The following is a 24688-nucleotide window of genomic DNA, read 5'->3' as shown; positions in this document are numbered from 1 at the left end:
GCCTATTAATGCAGGCTGTTTTTTGATTCAGTATTATTTTTGTCATTGTTGCTTTTTTTCCTACTAAGTGCTTGGTTCATTTTGAAACCTGACTGCCTTTCTCGGACAGGCCCTCTCACCTTTGCAGTCCCGGGCACATCTTGCTTTTTTTTGCTTTCACACTTTTCCTGTCAACTGTTCATTCATTTATTCCTTCACTGTCATTCATACAATTTGTCTATACAGTAGGTATTTATCGACTACCTCTAATGTGCTAGGAACTATTTACTCCCCATACAAATCTGCTGACCCCTGAATCCACCAAGATACCCCCTACTGAGTGTACTCTCCTCTTCATGAACATTGCTTGGCTTGTATCCACACAGATCACCAGAGGTTTAGGCCAATGGTTAATTAACCTGGTTCCCTGGCCACTGGGGGACCTCTGCAGATAATAGTTCTCCTCGTCTCCTAGGACTATGTTGTGTTTTTTTTAAAGCTTTTGTTTTAATTCTAGTATAGTTAACATACAGTGTTATATTAGTTTCAGGTGGACAGTATTGTGATTCAGTACTTCCGTTTATCACTTGGGGCTCATCACAAATGCACTCCTTAATCTCCTCACCTATTTCACCCTTCCCCCCCCCCACTCACCTCCCCTCCGGTAACCATCAGTTTGTTCTCTATAGTTAAGAGTCTGTTTCTTGGTTTGCCTCTCTCTTTTTTCTTTTGCTCTTTTGTCTTGTTTCTTAAATTCCACATATGAGTGAAATCGTATGGTTTTTGTCTTTTTCTGACTGACTTGTTTTGCTTAGTCATCTAAGCAAAAGGCAAGATTTCATTCCTTTTGATGGCTGCATAATATTCATATATATATATATATATATATACCACATCTTCTTTATCCATTCATCTGTCGATGGACATTTGGGCTCTTTCTATATTATGGCTATTGTGGACATTGCTGTAGTGAATATTGGGGTGCAGGTGCCCCTTCGGATCACTATGTTTGTGTCCTTTGGGTAAATACCTAGTAGTGCAATTGCTGGGTTGTAGGGTGGCTCTATTTTTAACTTTTTGAGGAAACTCCACACTGTTTTCCAGCGTAGCTGCACCAGTTGAAATCTGGACCTGTGGTACCTCCGGTTTTGTTTTCCTTTTTCAAGATTACTTTGGCTCTTCAGGGTCTTTGTGGTTCCTTACAAATTTTAAGATTGTTTGTCCCAGTTCTGTTCTGTGAAAAATGCTATTGATATTTTGATAGGGATTGCATTAAATGTGTGAATTGTTTTGGATAGTACAGACATTTTAATAATATTTGTTCTTCCGATCCATGAGCATGGAATGTCTTTCCATTTCTTCCTGTCTTTCCTAGGACTATGTTTAAGACAAAGCTTGCTGCAAATGATCCCACTTTCAAACAGGGACAAAAGTAACCAAGAAATACTAGAACAAGGTCAAAAATAGTCTTGAAACCAAACACAACTGTTAAACATTATTTTTGAAATCTTAGGTTAGAATGTGTCATAGAATTTTGTGAGAAATTCCTCCAGAGAGGTCAGGTTAGATGAAGATATCTCAATCATCCCTATGTCATCATGACTCTAAGCTTGCTCTTCAGAAAATGAAAGATCAGCAGGTTTGGAAAGGATTGCATAAGGGTTGAATGAACCACTCAGTACTTGAACAGAGAACTTTCCTTATGACATAACCAGATGCAATCATTCATGAAAGAATCCTTCAACAAATGCACAGAAGTAGTGGATTCCAACGGGAAAAATTGGAAGATTGTTGTAAGATACTTTCCCTGGCTTGTAGCAACTTAACATCTCTTTGTTATAAGGTTGTTCTTTGGACTGTTTCCCTCTCCCAACTCCTCCCAAAAAAGAAAACAATACAAAGAATTGGAGGAGGAAATATTGGGACACTAAGAAAAACTAAAACTTTTTTTTTTAAGATTTTATTTATTTATTTGACAGAGATAGACAGCCAGCGAGAGAGGGAACACAAGCAGGGGGAGTGGGAGAGGAAGAAGCAGGCTCCCAGTGGAGGAGCCCAGTGTGGGGCTCGATCGCATAACGCCAGGATCACACCCTGAGCCAAAGGCAGACACTTAATGACTGCGCCATCCAGGCGCCCCAGAAAAACTAAAACTTTTAACTCACAAATGCCAGAGCCACTGAGTATAGCTTGCAGAAGAGGGGAATGACAGGATGTTGGCAGAATTCAGAATTAGTAATACTCCTCATGCCACCAATTATGTAAGTAAATCCCATAGCACATTTAAGGGTGATTATGTTTTCCTATCATTCACTTTGAATGGCTTGTCTCAGTAGACAAAGCAAGACTTTCTACTTGCTTACTGAAGTAATGCCACCTCCACATTTCTTTCTCTAACGTGGAGGAAGACCACACTGAAAAGTTCTGCCCGGATGATGAGAGTTTTGAAAGTCACCGTTAAGCTTGATCAGACACTCTTTTGAATCTGTTTCAGTATGTAAAAATTAAGCCATTATAATAAAGAAAGTAACACTTTAAGGGTTGATCTACGTATGGGCAAAAATTGTTTCTGGTAGGAGGAAATGCCTGACTGTAAGGGGTGATTATAAAGGGTTTGCTCTATTTATAAAGATGAATTAAAATAAATTTGGCACCAGACGTTAACTGATAAATTTCTTCATATGCAACAGCAGGTATATATTTGTTTCTTATGGGTTCGTACCCACAGGTAATGCTAGGCAAAGAAGGGAGAAATGATCTAAATGAAATGGTCCTAAAATTCTCCAAGCATGGTGGGAAATAGAGTAAAATATTTCCCATCACTGAAATGGTCATTACTATGATTTGAACTATTCAGAATACTAGATTCAAATATGGATTCATTTGTGTATCCACATTTTATTTTACTTTATTTTTTTAAAGATTTTATTTATTTATTCGACAGAGATAGAGACAGGCAGCGAGAGAGGGAACACAAGCAGGGGGAGTGGGAGAGGAAGAAGCAGGCTCATAGCGGAGGAGCCTGATGTGGGGCTCGATCCCATAACGCCGGGATCACGCCCTGAGCCGAAGGCAGACGCTTAACCGCTGTGCCACCCAGGCGCCCCACACATTTTAAACATATTTTAGTAAATATTTTAATAGTAAACTAAATTAAGATTAGTTTTCAGTGCTTCCTTACAGTCTCATTTCTATTATCTTTGAGTACAATCTGACTACTTTGGTTTTATTTCTACATAGACTAAACTTTTTATTGTAGAACTTTTCATAGGAGATACCTCAGTGTATAAGCAACTAATATATTTATATGCTTGTTTAGTGCAATTGTGTAATATAAACTGACTTTGATTTTTGCAACCCATATTACATTCTTAATACACAAGAGGTGCTTTTTATTCAAAGATCTAAGGGGCTCTCACAGATTAAATGGGAATCCTGGAGTGATCATTTTTGTAAGGTGAAAATGTTTTCATGATTGGGATAGTTATCTGATTGTTTTCAAGTTTGAATTTTTCCCTTTTGAGTTGAAAGTAAACCTTTACTGTATAGACAGTTAAGTGAAATATTGTATCCAGCTTTTGAATTAATGAGGCTTGTCATCGGAAAATTGGTGGTGGGAAGGGTCAGACAGCAATGCCATCCTGACTCTGAGGCATGTAGGACTGTTTGCTCTTATGGCAGATGTCCTAAATTCTTGAGTTATTGTGCCCACTTGTGGTACTCCTCCATTTTCTCTCTCTCTTTTTAAAAAAGATGTATTTATTTTAGAGAGAGAAAGGAGAGAGAGAGCGAGTGTGTACACGTGAGTGGGGAGGGGCAGAGGGAGAGAACCCCAAAAAGACTCCCCGCTGAGTGGGGAGCCCCATGCAGGGCTCGATCCCACACCCTGAGATCATGACATGAGCCAAAACAAAGAGTCAGATGTGTTACTGACTGAGCCTCCCAGGGGCTTCATTTTTTCTTTTTCACCCTGCTATCATTTGGTTCTTTTGCTATCCATGTTACTGCCTCTAGCAATTTTGACTGACTCTGGAAGGCAAAGTAAATTTGTTGGTATTGGGATTAAAGCAAGAGCAAAAATACCCTCTCAGTGAAATCCAAGAGGCTTCCTGTAAGTCAGATGCTTGAACTCTAGTTCAAGCACTTGGTGGATGTCTTTAGCTAGCATGAAAATTTCTCCCCTCATTCCCTTACTCTTGAATGTTTTCCAGAGAGTTGGAGTTGCTGGCAAAACGATTGCTAGATCACTTAAGGTTCTTTATACATAACTGTTACTGGATTGTCATTGTAATTATTTTAAATATAGCTTGTCTATAAAATTAAGACATGTTATAAATGATAAGATGCTCCATCCCTTTATTTTTATATAAAAATATATCCATAAAAGGAATCATTCAAAAAAAAAGTAACCTTCATTGAGAGGTTATTTGTCTCAAAGAAATAAAGAATACCTTCTTACATCATGTCTTCTACAGGACCAAAGCTGCTGGAACAAAGGTATTAGTGTTCTTCCCTGGGATTCTCCATTGCTAATCTTCCTTGATTCCCAGAAACCTCCTATTTACAAAACAAGACGAGTTTATTCTTGAGTTGGCTTGTCTGCCCACTTGGAAAGAGTTGTTTTTATTTAAGTCACCTCAGTTCAAGTTTGAACTAGGTACCAAATTTATATTTGAGCTATATATCAATTCAGTAGCTTTTTTTTTGGCATGAAGAATGGATCAGTCCCTAAGTATCTACATATGAAGTAATTAGGTATTTTTATTACCACCGTTATTATCATTCAGGTTGGGGAAGAGTTTTACCTAAAATACTGGATAATTGGGACTTTTTCGTTTATCAGGTTTTAGTCTCAAAAATACCACATCAACATTGTGAAATTAGGTTACTTAGTAGTCCCTGTTAAACCACTTTAAGATATAAACTTTTAAAGCTTTTCTGCAACTAAAATTCAGTATGTAATGATATCTTTTCTTTTGAAAATCTCATTTTTATTGTAAAAAATACAGATAAACAAAAAAAAAGTAGAAATCACCCATGGTTTTACTACTCCAGTTAACCATCACTAATAACTTATATATATTGCTAAGACTGGATGTTTTTAATGGTCTCTGTATTAACCAACACACTTTTATGACTTTACATGAAATTCTTAATTGCTGTTTGATGATATGATTTTTCACATTTCACATGAATATACAATTATTTTCTTTTTACAGACTCTGATTGAGATTTTTCAAAATGTTGGCAACACCAATCTTGCTGATTTCATTGCTGGATTACTCACCATTATCATCTGTATGGCGGTTAAGGAAGTGAATGATCGATTTAAGCACAAAATTCCAGTCCCTATTCCTATAGAAGTGATTGTGGTAAGTAAAACATGTAATTAGAAAATTCAGCATTAATGAGTTTGACAAGAAAGAATTTGTAATATATATGGAATATTACTCAGCCATCAAAAAAGCCAACGAAATCTTGCCATTTGCAGCAACACGGTTGGCGCTAGAGAGTATCATGCTTAGTGAAATAAGTCAGTCAGAGAAAGAGAGATACTAAGTTATTTCACTCATATATGGAACTTAAGAAAAAAAAACAAATAAACAAAGAAAAAAGAGACAAACAAAAACCCCCAGCTCTTAAATACAGAGAACAAACTTGGTGGTTGCCAGAGGGGAGGTGGGTGGGGGGATGGGGGAAACAGATAAAGGGGAATGAGAGCACTCTTATTCTCATGAGCACTGTGATGTATAGAAAAGTTGAATCAAGAAAATGTACACCTGAAATGAATATAACACTGTATGTTAATTGTACTTGGATTAAAAAAAAAAGAAACCAACAGGACAGGCTTCTTAAGGAAGAGACAAAATGTAAGGGGGGGAGTTGTTAAAACGTGCAGTTTTTTATTTCTTTAACCTCTTTTGTTTTATTTCAGACAATAATTGCTACTGCTATTTCATATGGAGCCAACCTGGAAAAAAATTACAATGCTGGCATTGTTAAATCCATCCCAAGAGGGTGAGTGTGGAGTTCCTCTTAGGCAATACTAATGTATTAAGTCAGTACTTTCTATTTAAAAGAAACCTTTTATTACAAGGTTGGTGCTCCTTCACCAGCCTCCTCTATGTGCGGTCCTAAAGAAGCACCCATTTGTGTGAACTGTCAGATGCACTGTGTATAGAGAAGGTTCAAGCCATTGGCTGAAAGGCAACTCCCATATGCTTTGTTTTTTCTTCATTTTCTTTTTCTTTTTTTTTTTTAAGATTTTATTTATTTATTTGACAGAGATAGAGACAGCCAGCGAGAGAGGGAACACAAGCAGGGGGAGTGGGAGAGGAAGAAGCAGGCTCACAGCAGAGGAGCCTGACGTGGGGCTCGATCCCATAATGCCGGGATCACGCCCTGAGCCGAAGGCAGACGCTTAACCGCTGTGCCACCCAGGCGCCCCTGTTTTTTTCTTCATTTTCTTAAAATGTGGCAGGACATATATAGTTACCACCAGACTCCTGACTTAAACTCATATATATATAATTACATGATAATACAAATAGAATCATGGTTAGTAACGTTTATCACACTGAGAACAATCTGCTTAAGGAGTAAGGGACATCCTCCACCAATTAGTTTAATCAGTCTTAGGTAATAATTATGTCATTGATTCTCATGAACAAAATGCATCATCTTAAGGGAGGTTTTATATATGGTTGGTAGTTTGGTGAATTAGAAGAGTTGAGAGCTGAGTTCCTTTGTCCACTTCTGTCACCACCTAGATGGGTGACGGGGTGGAAGTGAGGGGGTCTCCTATAAAACAGAGTAAATTCTTAATTCGGGCTTGTTCTGAAATGCCAGTGAGATCTCTCATAAAATGCACCAAATGGACCAAGTGTACTACGCTATAATTTTATCATACGGCATTAAAAAAGAAACCTAGGGGCGCCTGGGTGGCACAGCGGTTAAGCGTCTGCCTTCGGCTCAGGGCGTGATCCCGGCGTTATGGGATCGAGCCCCACATCAGGCTCCTCTGCTATGAGCCTGCTTCTTCCTCTCCCACTCCCCCTGCTTGTGTTCCCTCTCTCGCTGGCTGTCTCTATCTCTGTCAGTTAAATAAATAAAATCTTTAAAAAAAAAAGAAACCTAGGTGTTCACTAGATTGGTAACATTAACTTCTAGCAATTAAGACCAGACTTACTGTTAGATAGCCAAAAGGTACTAGTTTCCCCTCCCTAAAACCGGCTGGGGGACCTTGGACTGGACTTTGTTTCTCCACGCATTTCTAGAAAACTCCTTAGGCTGGCTGAGTCCTACTGCTTATTCCATAGGGAACTGATGCTTTCCATATGATTAACCTTAAGACTTCTTCTAATAGCTGGTCAAAGAAATATTGGAAAAATTACACCTGGCCTCTTGGGTCTTATTTTACCTATTAGCCATTCTAGGATTTCTCAAACTTACCTTTTTGTGAGAATCCCATGAGACCCTTGTTAACACAGGTTCCTGGTTCCCACCCTGAAATACTGAATTAAGCTTTCCAGAGGAGGGGCCTAGGAATTAAATTTTTTAAAAAGTTTTTTTTAATTTAATATTTTCCAAAGGTGCTTCCATAAATGATTCTTATGATCAACATTTTGATAGTGAATCCTGATACTGGAAGGAATTTCGTGATAAAAGGTGCGAAGTGGCCACTTGCGGCCTTATGGCATTTTCATCCTATCAGATTATTTGAGTCGCTACAAACTACATGAGAAAGATATTTTATAGATCCCCTTTGTCAGGCTTTCTAAGATGTAACACTTAGCGGTGGTCCACAGCAAATGCCCTGTGCCTTGAATCCGTGTTCCATGAACAGGTTTGGGGAACTCATTTTTCGTGTCCCGAGGTCCCCGTTCTGGGCTAAGGCAGAGCTTCCCTGCCCGCTGTCCTCCTCAGAGAATACCTGTAGCCTCCTGCTCGTGGGTTGGATCAAGCTGACTCCTCTGACAGCCACCTGGTATGACCGGTCAGCGCGGTTGGCCTGCCTGGACCCAGGGACTGAGAGCTCCTCCAGAAGGGCCGTGAGCCCAGTTGTCCCATTTGACTCTGTCTTTGTAGCACGGTACCTATCCCATAGGAGCATCTCAGGAAATACTTGCTGAGGGACCAAATCCCAAGCCTCTGCCACTGTAAGCAAGCCACTATTGTCTGCTCTCCTGTGGTAGCATGGAAACAAATCTAGTGACATCAACAACCCTCAGAAAGAAAGGGTGATGGGGAGAGATAGGAAAAGAGCCAGGAAAGTTGAATGTTGAAGGTGAGTTCCATGACAGGAAGGGGTACCAAGAGAAAGATGGTGCAGGCCCCCTATTTATGCCCTCCTGGCTTCAGTCCTCTAGTGAGGGGGTAAAAGCAAAGCCACTGTTGGCAGTTCCTTTTACCCTGTTGGGGGCCAATTCCGTTTGCTAGGATCGCTCAGTCCATCCTTTCTTTCCTTCGTTCCCCTCCTTCCTTTAACCCATACCAAAAAGATGGACTGCTTTCTGGTGGCTCAGTTGGTTAAGTGTCTGCCTTCTGCTTGCGTCATGATCCCAGGTGAGGTCCTGGGATCGAGCCCCACATCGGGCTCCTTGCTCAGCGGGGAGACTGTTTCTCCCTCTCCCCCTGCCCCTCCCCTTGCTCTTTCTCTCTCTCTTACTCACTCTCTCTCAAATGAATAAATAAAATCTTGAAAAAGAGGGACTGCTTTCCCCTCCAGGTTTTAGTCCCTATTCTTTCTCCTGTTTCCTCTCTGAGCACCCTGGTGACTGTCTCCTCCTCACCAGTGCCAGAGGATGTCACTATTATCATGTCTGTTACATTGCTTTTGAAGTGATGTGCTTTGCACTTGTACTTGAGAGTGTGGCATAGGGGGAACAGGATGGGGGAGGTCAGCAGAATCACAGAGGTTTTCTCTCGGCTGCCTTGTGAAGGCCACTTTTCCCTTATGGTGGTGCATTTGCCAAATGTTCAGGGCCAACCTGAAATAAAGATGCACTTGGCATCATGTTTGTCATGCCTGACTCTCTGTTACGGGTCCTCTGGCCCTTCAGGGACCCACTGCTTCCCACCCTTATCTTTTCAGAAAAGTGTCCTTCACACTCACTCCCCTTCATAGTGTTATCTCACGATCAGGCTACTGAAGAAGGGCAGGAGGTAAGGGAAAGATGACTCAGAGGTCATTAGAAGGTGTCCAGCCTGGGCCCCAAGTGAGTGAGTTGGGGCAAAAAATCGGGACTTCTAAGATCCAGCAAGGTAATACAAATGATGGCAGGTGTGTGGCAGATTTAGTGTCTCCCTACATTTACTGAGTACTGACCATGCATGTAGGTACTAATTACTTACACATACTTTGTGATCCTGGGGAATCAAGGACCTGGTAGAAGGATCTGGAATTGGAGAAGTAGGCAGGCAGGCAGTGGGCATCAGGTCGCAATCAGAGCTAAACTCTTTGCAAGAAAATGGAAAGTTAATCCGGACAGACCGAATTACCTGAAGTAGGGCTGATTGGGTCTTAGAAATGAGTCACAGACTGGTTTTAAGAAGTGACGTCCAGGGGCGCCTGGGTGGCACAGCGGTTGAGCGTCTGCCTTCGGCCCAGGGCGTGATCCCGACGTTACAGGATCGAGCCCCACATCAGGCTCCTCTACTATGAGCCTGCTTCTTCCTCTCCCACTCCCCCTGCTTGTGTTCCCTCTCTCGCTAGCTGTCTCTATCTCTGTCAAATAAATAAATAAAATCTTTAAAAAAAAAAAAAAGAAGTGACGTCCAAGCTCACATCCAGGCTAGTGGAGGTGTGATACCGAGTCACTCAAGGGCTAGATCAGGGTTTCTAACGTTCTGTCCACCTACATATAAGATCCATTCCCGAGCCTACATATAAGTCAGGATTGGATGTGGGAGAAAAAGAGTCTGGGAAGTAATCTCACCTGTGGGGAGAAAAGGGCACTGGGGCAGAGAACCAGATAGATCTTGTTATTCAGGAAATCAACATTCATACCAGGACCCTACTAAATGACCTTGAGCAAGTCATTTCATTTTTCTGGACTTCAGTTCCCTTATCAACAAAAAGAGAGGTAGATTCAACAATCTCTAGTATATTAGATTAGCATATTACTTTGGGTGATATTAGGATACTAGCTAGCTCTAGATTTCTATGGTTTTCTGTAACAATCTTATTTCTGCTGTAGCACTTCCCTCTAATTAGAGGGGTTAAAACGTAATTTCCTATTAAAGGAAACTCAGACATAAGTGAGGTCGGTGAGGGAGACTTTTTTGATGGTTTTTGCTTGTTTGTTTGCTTGTTTGTTTTGGAGGGTTTCTGGCTAGGGACCTCTGGATATACACTCTGCATAGTCATCAAGATACAGTGCATGACAGTCATTCCCCCAGCTTTCATATTTGGGGACAACTGAATGGTTATAAACTTGTAGGTTTCCTTCCTTCCTTCCTTCCTTCCTTCCTTCCTCCCTCCCTTCCTTCCTTCCTCTCTTTTTCTCTCTTTCTCTCTTTTTTTCCTTTTAAGTGGGCTTTTACACCCAACATAGGGCTTGAACTCACAACACTGAGATTAAGCATCACATGCTCTACCAACTGAGCCAGCCAGGGGCCCCAGGTTTATTTCTTTACATGGTTTGTAGAATAGCTCTGATATGTCAGACAGTAGTCATTTGACCCCACAGTCACTGGGAAGTCTTAGTCATTGTGATTCTGGAGCACTCTGATAATTATATAAATGTAATCTTTTCTGGACTCAAGATTTTAAATATCATGCCTCTTAAGATGTGGATTTTCTACCTAGTTCTTTTAGCATCTTACATTGTTTGTCTTTTTCACAAACCTGACATCTCTTCATGCAAGGCAAATCTCATTTTATGGCCAGACTATCTTTTAAATTCAAAGACCTTTAAGATAAAATTGTGCAAGGAGAAACACTAACGTGTGATGGCATGGCATGGGATTGTATATTACAAAATCTATAATGACAGGCTTATTCATGTCAGGGGTATAGATAAGGCAGCGTTCCTAGGCTCTCGAAGAGGGGACAAAAGAAGTCAACCCATGAGATAGCACCAACTTCTAATTAAAAACTGGCAAAGCGCTTTTTTCCCTCAGGATCAAGCATTTTCATGCCTGACCTGGGGTTGGGTGGATATAGCCTTTGGCGAGGTAGGAACGGAGAATTGTGGTCAAATCCTCACTGCCTTGTTTTCATTTAAAACCTCACTAGGTTTTTGCCTCCCATACTCCCACCCGTGAGCCTGTTTTCTGAGATGCTGGCTGCTTCGTTTTCCATCGCCGTGGTGGCTTATGCTATCGCAGTGTCTGTAGGAAAAGTTTATGCCATCAAGTATGATTACACCATCGATGGGAATCAGGTATGGTCACCCTGGCACTGACCTGCTTCTGTAGGGCTGCAAAGAAGAAAAAGGCACAAGCGGGATAGGTTTTGTTGTCTGCTAAAGAAGGGATTGGTTTCTTCCACCGGCCCTTATGGAGCTGGTTTCCCTCTTATGCATGCTCATTTGAAATTATTTTGAAATATGCAGATTGCATCTCTTTCCTGTTTAAGAAATAAGTTGAAGTAACCCAAATTTTAAGAGTTAATTCAGTCAGGTCCTAAATAACATTCAGCGCTCACATAGTAGGTCAGCATAAGAATTCCTCATGCAGTCCAGTGTCTCCTGATATATTTCATGTAACGGGAGCTATCATATAGCAAAACAGTGCAACAAACACCATCAGTGATGGTTGTGACCACTTTAAATTGAGGTGGTTTGCTGCAGTAAATATACACAGGACCGTTTTTTTGCAGGCGTATGATACATTGCCGGGGGGCTTCTATTAAATTGCTCACAAATCTGCACGTGTGAGCAGTGTCTGGGGCTACCAGACAGGGTGGGCTTGGGAGCTTGCTTTCTTCCTCTTCTTCCTTCAACACTTGGTGAGGGTCTTGCCAAGTGATTCTGTTTGTAGCATCCCTGCCCCCCGGTTTCTGCCTTAGGAGTTCATTGCCTTTGGGATCAGCAACATCTTCTCGGGATTCTTCTCTTGTTTTGTGGCCACTACTGCCCTGTCCCGCACCGCCGTCCAGGAGAGCACCGGGGGAAAGACCCAGGTAAGGCACAGCAGCATGGGGGTGCGGGTCTCCTGTGAGGGATGGGCCAGGGCAGCAGCGCTCAGAAAGGCTTGCATGAGAACCGAGCAAGGCAATTAGCCTTGAGCACTGAGGCTCGTGCCTCCTGAGCCCATCTGACCTAGGGCCCATCCATCTCCTCACCAGAAACCTCTTAACCAACATTTACAGTTTCCCAATGCACAGATTCTCAGCTGGCAGGTGGCTATGCTCCGCCTGCGTTTCCACGGACAGTAAGAACTGACAAGGAAACAGTGGTGAAGAATGCTGATTTTTATCAGTTTGTTATCTGGGGTAGAGAAAGCCCAGCACAAGCACTTCTATGCGTTTTCAGGAGAACCGAAAGCATCTATCTGCATTTCCTTACCAAGGATCAGGAACTTCCTCTGAGGCCGTCGCCCCACAGAATGAGTTTGCCAGCCAAGGACATTTTGATCATAACATTTTGGCCTTTCTTCTTGAGGACTATTTTTGTTCCTGAAGTTCTGAACGTGGGTTTAATCTTGCCTTTTCAGTGTGGTTCTAAGTTGTTGCCTTCACAAAGTGACCCCAAATCCGGCATCCCAGTTTATCTCTGAATCACCTCCCCTTCAACTGGCCAAAAAGTTCAGGAGCCATTCCCGAGGGCTATTCTTTCTAGAGGGGCATGGGGTCAGATTTGCCAAAACAGGTGGATGGGGGCAAGGGACAGGCTCAGGAATTGTGTTTCTGTCGTGTCTGGGGGGTTTTTCCCCTCCCCACACAGAGTTATTGTTTCAGAGTAAAAAGTGCATTGAGGGTATAAATGAGGATGTCATCGAATCCAAAGTACTGTAACACACACACAGTCTGTAGATAGGGTTTTATGAAGGCAGAGACTCAAGTGTGAAAGAGATTAATTGAGAAAACTGGTGACTCCCTGCAGTGGCTTGGCCAGGGGAAGCTTTAATTTTCCCCAGGGCCCACGTGAAGCTCCTTTCCCATTTATAGGGGATCTCTATGTGGGGGGGATGGGTAGGATGGGCCTCTTCCAATTTCTTGGCTCCTGTTGAACAACATTTAATTTTAATTTGCAGAATTTTTCTTTTTAAAATTGAACTTCCTTTTTTTGGGATGGGGGGCAGGTCTTTCTAGCTCTGAGGGAGCAGGGAAGACAATACAGCCCGTTCCAGGAGGCAGGGCCAGGGATCTGTGGTCTGGGGGAAGAGGTCAGAGGTGATTTCCAGAGCTGCCCCTGTGTTCCGGTGGCGGCTGTCAGCATGCGAGTTTCCGCTGCTTTCATCGGAGATGGGGCATTGATAGACTCTCCAGGGCACGGGGCTGTACGAGGGTGCAGGCGGGTCCCCGACTGGTGATGTCCACTCTCCTGCCATGGCCTCCAGGCTCAAAGAAGGCATGGGCCAACCGCCCCAGGAAGAATGCCCGTGTAAAGTGATTCCTTGGCAGAGGGCAAGGGGATAAGGGTGTTCTGGTAAGCTAATACCCACCGCCACACACTGGCATGTATTATATTTAGGAATGAAGGATGCCAGGATTTCGGTAGTGAAGAATGAAGCAAGCACAGAAGTGACTTGTTATTTAATTACTGAAATGTATACTAAGTTCTGGGGTTAAAAGTCTAAGTGCCTGGACTTCAATCCGGGGACTCATGACCACATAAACTGGCAGGTCTTCCCTTGTTGTGTGGCTTCTCGTGTTTTCTGTTATGTTGGGGCCTCAGTCTCAGCATCTATAAAATGGGGATATTAATTGTATCCACCTCATAGGGGTGCTGTGAGGATTGAATAAAAACGTCTAAAAAGTGCTGGTGCACACTTGTAAATGCTAATTGTTCCCCTCAGTCCCTCCTCGTGATAGGAGGAGCATCGAAGTCCCAGTGATATATGCTGTGCCTGACACAGAAGAAACAGATATCTCCTGCTCGTTAACTGTTTGCAGCACACCCTCAGTTTGCAGCAGAGCTTGATGCCACAGCCTGTTCTGTCACCCCCACCTCACTCCTACGGACCCACCAGAAACTAATTCTGATTATAAACTAGTCTCAGCTCTGATTACCTTCTCACTTACAACAGAATCATTAATTAGTGATTGATTGTGCTCATAGACATAAACTCTACAGCAGTTCCCACAAGTAATGGATCCCTCACGGATTTTAACAGAGGGACCAAAATTCGTCTCGGTCCCCATCATTGGCGGCTTACTGTTCCATGTATTTGGCGAGTCAGTGGCCATTCTCCTGGCATGAGCTGAACAGCTGGCTGTGGTCTCTGTCCCCAGATCTCCATTTCTTTGAGCAACTCAGAGCCCTATATGCACAGTGAGTTGCAAGTGGGTCGAGATAGGCAACCAGTGTTGGTTAAGTAATTGTGTGGAAGGAAGGGAGGGAGGGAGGGAAGGAAGGAAGGAAGGAAGGAAGGAAGGAAGGAAGGAAGGAAGGAAAGGAGGAAGGAAGGGAGGGAAGGAGGGAGGAAGGAAGGAAGGAACGGAGGGAGGAAGGATATTAGTTTCTCTGCTCAGATAGGAGGGGGAAAGGTACAGGCATCCTGGAGGTGTGGTGTTAACAGGGACAAAGAGCCTAAAAAAGAGCTCTGGAAATACAAAGCGGAGTTTTTAGTCTGTCGGATACATAATGTTGCCTCAGGCTGATCTAACCGTAATCAGCACGTTGAATGAGCCATTTGCCAGGTAGAAAGACTGTGACTTTGAAATTTCCTGAAGTTTCTGGATTTTCTCTTGATGTTGGCTTTATCCGGCTCTCTTCCAACTGCAGGCTCTCGGAGCACGCAGTGCCTGTGCCCAGGCCAGTCTCCCCTGTTGCTTCTCCTGTCGCTTGGCCTCTGGTGCTCTGTTGCCTCTTCTCCTCTGTTTCAGAGCTTCTGGTCTTCACCTTGGCCATGCTCCACCTGTTTCAGCCGAGAGTTCACTGGTGAGCTAATCACACCAGAGAAGAGCCCACCCACTCAGCCTCTCTCCTATTTGTGAATCTTTAGGAGAGCTTTTTGACCAGCAAAGGTCAAGTTTCTGAAGGTCCTTTAACCCCTGCTCTGGCCCTGTCATCCCTGGGGCCGCACTCTGAGCCTGAGTCTGGGGACAGTAAGGGGAGCAGGGGATGCGATCCCCCGTGTCACCATGCTCATGTAGCATTTTGAACTTGCAGTAGGACCGGGGTGCTTATTTCCTCTGAGACTTCTGTGGGAATCATGTGCTGGAAGGACAAAGTGTTGTCAGAATTGCTGTTAGGGCTGCTGCTTCTAACACAGAAGAATCCGATGTGTGCCATGAGAATTTATTTCCCAAGAACATTCGGTGATCTGCTGTTGGGGGGAAGGGGGGCCCAGGTTCCCCACTATGGCAAGTGCTTACAACTCTGGCCTCCCGAACGGACACCAAAGGTCTAGGTCCAGGAATACGCCCCGATGAAATCCAGGCTTTCCCTTAGCATGTTTTCTTTAATTCCTCTGCCCTAGCCACCCTATGCATGTTTCCTACTCTTCCTTCAGTTGTGCAGTGTTTTAGAAAATAATTCTCATTTCTCTCCACAGTATTGAGCCCAAAGGGGGGAGGTAGGGAAGCTCAAGTGGCTTCACGAACAGGCTCTCCTGGAGGCAACCAGCAAAGCTGGAAGACACGAGGGAGGGCGCTGAGCCCTCTTCACGGGACGTGTGTGTCTTTCAGATTGCCGGCATCATCTCGGCTGGGATTGTGATGATCGCCATTGTTGCCCTGGGGAAGCTGCTAGAACCCTTGCAGAAGGTATAGCCCTGCTTCTTGGCATACTGATTGCGTAATCTCGCTTCACTGCTCTGCCACCAGAGAAATAACAGGAGATTTAAAACTCGTCACATGGAAAGCCATTCCCCCGAATAACACAGCCTTCCCTGTCTCTCCTGGCAGTCGGTCTTGGCCGCCGTTGTCATTGCCAACCTGAAAGGGATGTTCATGCAGGTGTGTGACGTTCCTCGTCTGTGGAGACAGAGTAAGATCGATGCTGTAAGTCACTTACCGCCCATTTGTGTCTGAAATAAGATCCGTTTTTTTTTTTTAAGATTTTATTTATTTGACAGAGAGAGAGCACAAGCAGGGGGAGGGAGCGGCAGGCAGAGGGAGAAGCAGGCTCCCCACTGAGCAAGGAGCCCAATTCGGGGCTTGATCCCAGGACCCTGAGATCATAACCTGAGCTGAAGGCAGATGCTCAACCGACTGAGCCACCCAGGCGCCCCAAGATTTGGTTCTTATGCGCTTCCTGCCACATCATTACGTGGGGACGTGTCTCCTCAATCTCACTCGCATTTTGGGACTCCTAGAGCAGAAATTAGGATTGTGGGCCTAAGCCAAGGCCCTGAAGCCTGCCACGTGGACCCAGTTTGGTGAAGGTGCTGTGTCTCTGGGGAGATCTGTTTCCACCTAGGAAGAAGCCCATACTAACAAATTAAACACCAACCAAACCAACCAACCAAATTAAAAAACAAAGCAAAATTTTTTTAAAAAAACCTCTGTAGTATAGAAGGACAAACAAAAGACAAAACAAAGCAAAACCAAAGTACAAAACCCTTGCTGTGTATAACCCTGACCAAAGTAACCTTCACAACGGGTCTGAGGAACTGTAAAAACCAGAAGCTAAGTCCTTCAGAGTCCTGCTCTCATTTAAACCAGGACAAAAAGGAGGAGAAAACTCTGTTTATTGATATGGAAAGATCTCCAAGACACATTGTGAAGTGAAAAAGAGACCGGTGCAGAACGGCATAGTCTGTACAATACATTAAAAGATGGGAAAATATAATACTGCTGTTCAGTCATATTTGCTTGTATTTGCAAAAAGCGATGCTGGTGAAAAGCGTGCACGTGCATGTACGCAGAGACACACGTGGAAATAGAAGAGAACACAAGTAGGGAAGGAGGTTGGATAGGCGGAGATGGGAGAGGGTTGGAAGCAAGACTTGCCACTGTAGACCTTTTTTATATTAATTCCATTTTGAACTATGTTCGTATTTTCCCTATTTAAAAATTAAATGAAAACACATTGATATGGGACAGTTGGTCTTTATCAGAATGGTCAGTTTCCACTTCCACTTAAACATGAAATGAAATCAGAATATTTTTTTTGAAAAGCTGTAATTTGTTAATGGACAATCCATCTTGTTTCCACAGGCGGTCTCTCACTTCCAGATTAATGCAATGCTTCCCATTTCCGTTTTGTCCTAGGTTATCTGGGTGTTCACGTGCATAGCATCCATCATTCTGGGGCTGGACCTCGGTTTACTAGCTGGCCTCATGTTTGGACTGCTCACTGTGGTCCTGAGAGTTCAATTGTGAGTAATGTAAGACCCAGATTTCCCATAAACAGGACCACACAGCCTGAGATTTCGTATACCATTCTGATAAAATATAGGGAAGCCACTCCCTTTCATAATAGTTACTATATATTGAGGGCTTCTGTGGATTAAGCCCATAATGCTTGACCCACGTTATCATATTTAGTCTTCAAGAAAAATCCCATGAATAGGTTTTATTATTCTCATTGTACAGGTAAGCAAATCGAAGCTCAGAAAGGTTACGAACCTTCTCCAAGATCACACGGCTAGGAAGTCGCAGAGTCAGGATTTGAACCCGGGTGTATCTCATCCCCAAATCTGTGCACTTAGTCACGGGGTCTTCTGTTGTGCTCTCCTTTCTGTGGGGCTAAGACTCAAAGATTCGTGACTCAGCAAAGGACGGAGGTGGCTCTGTGGTTCCTTCTGCAAAGGAGATGCTGTGTGTGGGGCACGGGGCCTGAGGCTTGCGCCAAGGTAGCTGCTAAATATTATTACAGTTCGTTGTCTCCTGAAGCTGGTAACGCAGACCTCGAAGGCGTTGATTGTAGCCCAAATTCTTTTAGATCCGCCAAGCGAAGCATGCACCCCATAAGCCACACGATCGTATGAAGTAGACGTCATTAGCTCATCTGAAGAGAGAAAGCAGCAGACATGGCTTGACATCACTGAGAACAATCTGTGAGGGAGCCTGAATGTCCGGTTTTTTGTTGGTTCTGTTTTGACTCTCGAGAGGCTTTCGGCATGTGCCCTCCTGGGTCTATGAAGTTGTCCCAACAGAGAGGCAAACAGAGCCTGTCTCGCTCCTCAAAACCTCTGTTATCTTTCTAGACTTGTGGCCTCTTCTCTGGCTGTGCGTGGGCCACGAAGGAATAAGAAACCTGGAAAAACATCAGCCGAGACCCCTCCCGCTTTTCATAAGCCCACCCTTCTCTTTCTACCAGCTAGTACCCCTTCCCCTACTTCTTTCCTACCCTGACACCCTGGAGTCTTCCCAAAAGCTTGTGTTCACTGCCCCGGGGCCCCTATGTGGTCGCCCACGGACTGAGAGAGTTCCCAAGCTCCCGACGCGCCCCATTTGCTGCTGCAAAGTAACTCCAAACCTGTCCTTGGAAGATGCTGCTTCCCACGCGCTGTCTGCCTCCGTGTCTGCTGGGCCCTGTGGGGGTGCGGTTGGGAGAGAGAGGTTTGTGGAGAGACACAGCGCAGCTTACGAGCTTTACGTGAAAACTCAGCACAGCCTGATGAGCGGAGGGTAAAGCAGTGGCAGAAGTTTTAGCTGCTGATTTGGTAACTAGGCTTTTAGCTGAGCAAAAGCCTCTCCTCCATGATGTTTCATTGCCAGTAATTATGTGGCTGATCCAGAGAGCACATTCCTGAGAGTACCCCAAACAGACACCCTTTCTTCAGGAATTGTATTTAGCATCTGTCCCTGGTTGCGCTTGAAGAATCACAGGATTTATTTGATTACCTCAGGAGCAGGAAGCCAACAGTCTGGTTGATGGGAAGAACTTCCTCCCGGTCCCCCCAGGCTCCCATTTCCATCAACTGAGACTAATTTGATCCCCGAAGACTCACCATACTGCCTCAGAAAGTTCCTATATCTCACGAGTAAGTTCCAGGCACTGCCAGGCAGTGAGGACCCCTGGGTCAAACGTAAAAGCTGCCCTGCCTCTTATGTCTGGGGACTTTTTGACCTTACCTGACCCTCAGCTTACTCACCCGTAATAATGAAGATAGGACTGCTGACCTTCCAGAAGGATGGTGATGCTTAGATAAAATTTACCATGTGTGAAAGCTCTTTGCTTGTCCTCTAAAGTGTTATACACATGGAAGTGGGATGCTCGACTTCTCTCAGCCCTCAGGAAAGTCCTCCTCCTCCCAGGGCCCACGAAAACACCAGCTGTTCATTTCAGAGTTAGCTGCCGGAAGATGTCATCTGTAATGAAGACACAGGCCCAAAACACCAGAACGATGGGCTCTTTCCTCTCTGTTATTTCTTCTAATGTTTTATTACAAAGGAGGCCTGTTCCAAAAAATCCTGACCTAATTTTTCTTCTTCTAGTCCCTCATGGAACGGCCTTGGAAGCATTCCTAGCACGGACATTTACAAAAGTACCAAGAGTTACAAAAATGTAAGTGCCTTTGTGAGACATTTGCTGGATTTGGGTTTTCTAGCCTGGATTTTCAGGGGCAGCATATTTCTCTTTTAGTGTATCAGATGCAGGGTAGCTAAGTGGGGAGGCTTTTGCCAGGAATGTCTAGAAGCCTGGGGGGGGGTGTCATGAAAACTTTGACCCAGTGTGCTTTCTGATATGCATGGCTTGGATGAATTATGCCCATGCTAGTTTGAAGGTCCTTTTCATGTAAAGCCATTGTAAGAGGAACTTTTAAAAATAGGCAATTTGATGATTTCCAGAAGTCACCTCAAAATTCTATTTCCCTGCTGTGTCATCCTTATCCTCTATGAAATTACCTGAAATCCCCATAATTTGTTTAATTCTAACACGAGACTTTTAAGTTCTCTGGCACAAGGAACCTTATTTGACAGGTTGCTCTAATCTTAAGAAATAATATATAATACCGGAAATGAAGAAAACAAAGGAAAGACACATCCCGCCGATGGGCTTTTGTTCCCTGCAAATAAAGTAGTTTGGTGGTCACCAGGGGAAAAAACAGAGAAAGAAAATGCAGGAAAAAACCAATTGAGTATAAAGAATGTTGGACACTGACCCTGGAATTCCATTAGCTGCTACTTAATTTATTTCCACAATCTGTCTCAGTTCTGTTGAGCACAGTGCTGCCAGAGCTAAACATGATGGTAGAGAATCTTTTGGCTCAGGGAGCCACGGGCTGAGCCGGGGAGTTTGCAATTCTAGGCTCCACCCTGGGGAGACTCTGCCCATGTGGCTCAGTCTCCCAGCACCTACTTGCTCATCTCAGGGGCTGGACTGAAATTGCTAGGATTCCTAAGGACTAGAAACATCTAGGATTCTGTAAGCTTTACTTTTGGTCTGATCACTCTGTGTCAGAGTAAGAACAGGCAGATGACATAATAGGCCTCAGTTCTTGCAAATCCCCGCCGTTGGCTACTTTTTTTTTTCTTTCTATATTTAAAGAATTGTAGCCAAGGTACAAAGTGTGGGGGGGCAGCAGTGTGAACTTGAGACAAAATCATGTTACTGTTCTCAGCCTCAATTTCTCCATCTGGAAATCAGGGGGTTGAATAATTGCTTATAAAGGCCCTTCCTAACTTGACCTTCTATGGGACAGTAAAGTTCCAGCAGTTTGAATAACCTGTGGCCTCCTAACTGGGGGAAGCCCCTATTCAGGGAGATGTAGGTGCTGCTGCCCAGCTCCTTTGAACAATTGTAACTTACCTCCCAGTGGAAAAGCTAGAATTTTTTTAAGATTTTATTTATTTATTTGAGAGAAAGAGAGAGCACGCGTGTGCGGGCAAGGGGTAGGGGAGGGGGAGCAGAAGGGGAGGGAGAGGGACAAGCAGACTCCACACTGAGCAAGGAGCCCAACAGAGGGCTCCTTCCCAGGACCCCCGTGACCATGGCCTGAGCTGAAACCAAGAGTCGTACACTTCACCGACTGAGCCACCCAGGCAGCACCAAAAGCCAGAAATTGAATCAAATGTTTGAAGCCTAAGATTATTTAACCTCACACTTTTTTTTTTTAATGCTAGATTGAAGAAGTCGAAGGAGTGAAGATTCTTAGATTCTCTAGTCCTATTTTTTATGGCAACGTTGATGGTTTTAAAAAATGTATCAAGTCCACAGTGAGTATTTTATCCCCAGAAATTTCTAACCTCCTTTGAGACTTCATTCATTCTACAGGTATTTATTGGCTCAAACTGGGCTAAGGCCCTACACCCTATTCCATTTGTATGGGGCATTAAGAATTTTAACATCCCAGTAACTTATAATCTATTGGGGGATAGAAAAACACCAACAATACCATATGTGTTAAAATCCAGGTAGCAATAACTGTGGAAGACTAAAACAGTAGAGATGTCTCCAGGCAGAATTTGAGTTCCAGATAAGTGGTTTACACAGTACATGTGAAGAGTTTCCAGAAGGGAGCAGTCCCTGGGAGTTGGACGGATCAGGCTGGGCGTGACAATTAGGCAGAAGAATGGTTATGTCAGGTGTTTGGGAACTCTGTGAGCTGAGAGTCAAAGGTAGGTACACATCTTTGGGCTGGAGGGTATTTGCCCAGTTGGAGTAAAGGGTAAAAAGTCTATGTGGAATATGTCAGCAGGAAATTGTGGTCTGGAATGCCATGCCAAGTTCTGATGCTAAGTCTCTACATCAGTGTTTTCCTGAGTGAATTCCAGAGCAAACTTGTTCACAGGAATGGTCCTCGGTGATTCTGCAATAACAAAAGGGCTCTGTGAGGTCAAGGAAATTTGTTAACACAGACTTAAAGCTTAAGAGGTTATTCTTTGCTGTTTTTTGCTTGTTTGTTGTTTTTTGTTTTGTTTTGTTTTTGTTTTTTATCGACTTAGAGCCTTTAATATGAGACCATCTTTCCTGAGTCTCTAGGTAGGTAGGGTAGGGCTGATAGGGGAGACCTCCACCAGATCTTAGAGTTGCTTTTTTGACAGGATGTCTCAAGGAATAATACCACTTAAGAAATAACCTTTCCAGATAACAATTGCCATTAATGAGCATTAGGAACCAGACGTTTTAAGTAATTTGACATTTCTTTCCAAAGGTTGGATTTGATGCCATTAGAGTGTATAATAAGAGGCTGAAAGCACTGAGGAAGATACAGAAACTCATCAAAAAAGGACAATTAAGAGCAACAAAGGTGAGGTGACTTTTTTCTTTTCCCTGTTAAATTCTTTCCCTACTCAAAGGAAAATGAAAGCAGTTAGTCAAAAATTAACTGTATTCCCTTCGGTACCCAGATATGTACAAGGAGACAGTGGAATTGTTCTTGTAGGCAAGAGGGAATGGGAGAGAATTTAAAAATCAGCAGAACTCTCTGGAAACACCGGGTGTGATTTTTTTTTTCCCATCGAGAAATAGACCTTATTTTTACTGAAGGGAACAAAGTAAGTGCTAATTCAATGCCAGAAAATTACTCACGATAGAAGACAGTTAAGTTCATAAACTTCTAGATCTATTACCTTTTATTCAGACTCTCCTGCCTATGTATCTCTTGGCCAAGTTCCACAATCTTCCAGAAATCAAGAGTTTCCTGGCTCCTCTGCTCTTCCATTTTTCTTCCTAGGGAACATCACAGTTTGGACTGAGGTAAATCTCATTCCTTAAGAGTTCATCCCTTTGATGTTTTGCTTGCCAAGGAACAGTGTATAGGACTTTTAAGTAATTTGAGATGAATCATTGAAAGATGTCCCCCAGTCATTGGCACTTAAGTTGGCAGTGTTTTCTTTATTTAGAATGGCATTATAAGGGATGCCGGTTCATCGAATAATGCTTTTGAGCCTGATGAAGATATTGAAGATCCAGAAGACCTTGATATTCCAACCAAGGAAATAGAGATTCAAGTGGATTGGAACTCTGAGCTTCCAGTCAAAGTGAATGTTCCCAAAGTGCCGATCCATAGCCTCGTGCTTGACTGTGGAGCCATATCTTTCTTGGATGTTGTTGGAGTCAGATCACTGCGAATGGTAAGGTTTTGGTGCTTTGGATTATAGGTTTGGAGCTTTGTCAGTAGTAATATTATAGGGATTGCCTGGTCTTGCAAAGGGATGATTGTTGGATCTGTAATTTTTCTAGAGGATGGTTTTGCAATAGAATGTGATATTTTAAAGCACGGACTGTGAGGCCAGACGGGGGGTTGAATCCCGGCTCCATGACTTACTAGCAGTGCGACCATGGACAAGTCGCTTTATCTGTTTGTACCTCAATTTCTTCATCTGCAATATGAGATTAACGATGGTATCTACTTCACAGGGTTTGTTATGAGGATTAAATAGGCTTATATATATATATGTAGCTAATAAAATAAGCTACATATATAATACATATTATGTATTATGTATATACTGTTTAGAAGAGTATCTTAGCAAATACTAACATTTATAAAGTTTCATTTTTCTTAGAGTACATTGAAAATGGGATATTAGAAGAAGGAAAAATGGACAACAGTTTGTGTCAGTGTTATGTTTTTTTTTGGTAACATGAACAGCAGCAGGGTAAGGACCCCGGGGGAACAGGGTAGGACTGGAAAAGCCAGGAGTTATTAAGAGGTTAGAGCAGGAAGCAGGTCAGGTTATCTAAGACATCAAAGCAAGAGTTGAGGAACATGTAGGACAGAAACATTCATGGTGTCAGAAACCAGTTATGCAGGCTCAAGTTCATTAATTCTTTCAGCAGATAATTGTGAAGTGCCTAATATATGCCAAGCACTTGCCAGGCATAAGAGAGACGTGGTAAAGCCACATAGCCCCTACCCTGAGGGGACTAAACAGTCTAGAGGGGAAGGCAAATATTAAGTAACCTTTTCAAACCAACCATATGATGTGCTCCCAAACAGACTAACCACTGTGTCAACTTGACTAGAGTGTCAAATTTAGGTGAAGCTTCAGATAGGTATTAAGAGGGCCAGGAAGAAAAACAGGTTCAAGGCACCGACAATCAGATATAATACATGGAAATGACCCCAAGAGGTGAAGGGGATTAAGAATACACTTATCTCGATGAGCATCGGGTAATATATTGGACTGCTGAATCACTGTACTGTACACCTGAAACTAATATAACACTATATGTTAACTACACTGGAATTAAACTTTTTTTTTTTTTTTTTTTTTTTTAAAGATTTTATTTATTTATTTGACAGAGATAGAGACAGCCAGCGAGAGAGGGAACACAAGCAGAGGGAGTGGGAGAGGAAGAAGCAGGCTCATAGCAGAGGAGCCTGATGTGGGGCTCGATCCCATAATGCCGGGATCACGCCCTGAGCCGAAGGCAGATGCTTAACCGCTGTGCCACCCAGGCGCCCCTGGAATTAAACTTTTAAAAAATTTTTTAAGTCTACTAAAAAGGTATGGCAATGACCCCTAACTGGCATTTGGCTTAAGTTGGGCTTCCTGGCTACATCTGCAAGGGCAGGTAATGATTCCATGGTGTGGGTACTAGGCTGGTAAGGCAGAAAAGTGATTATACTTGACAAAAGAGTTCAAGAATATGCTGGCAGCAGCGGTTAAGCGTCTGCCTTCGGCTCAGGGCGTGATCCCGGCGTTATGGGATCGAGCCCCACGTCAGGCTCCTCTGGCTGTGAGCCTGCTTCTTCC

General features: G+C 43.4%; 1 protein-coding gene across 2 annotated transcripts in view; it reads left to right on the top strand.

Annotated features, from left to right (window-relative positions):
• SLC26A4 (solute carrier family 26 member 4) overlaps positions 1 to 24688 on the top strand; it is a 55870-nt gene that overhangs the window by 21778 nt on the left and 9404 nt on the right. For both annotated transcript variants that reach the window (XM_034666374.1, XM_019807065.2), the window contains 11 exons: positions 5199 to 5351; positions 5915 to 5997; positions 11219 to 11366; positions 11993 to 12106; positions 15779 to 15856; positions 15998 to 16093; positions 17306 to 17412; positions 19478 to 19547; positions 21107 to 21199; positions 22138 to 22233; positions 22829 to 23059. In XM_034666374.1, the coding sequence (XP_034522265.1) occupies positions 5199 to 5351; positions 5915 to 5997; positions 11219 to 11366; positions 11993 to 12106; positions 15779 to 15856; positions 15998 to 16093; positions 17306 to 17412; positions 19478 to 19547; positions 21107 to 21199; positions 22138 to 22233; positions 22829 to 23059 (1269 nt within the window). The remainder of the gene's footprint in view (positions 1 to 5198; positions 5352 to 5914; positions 5998 to 11218; positions 11367 to 11992; positions 12107 to 15778; positions 15857 to 15997; positions 16094 to 17305; positions 17413 to 19477; positions 19548 to 21106; positions 21200 to 22137; positions 22234 to 22828; positions 23060 to 24688) is intronic.

The sequence above is a fragment of the Ailuropoda melanoleuca genome, chromosome 1 (assembly GCF_002007445.2).
Source record: "Ailuropoda melanoleuca isolate Jingjing chromosome 1, ASM200744v2, whole genome shotgun sequence".
In the NCBI taxonomy this organism is placed as follows: Eukaryota; Metazoa; Chordata; class Mammalia; order Carnivora; family Ursidae; genus Ailuropoda; species Ailuropoda melanoleuca.
Note: the sequence above shows the minus strand (reverse complement) of the source record. Positions and strands in the feature narration are given on the sequence as shown.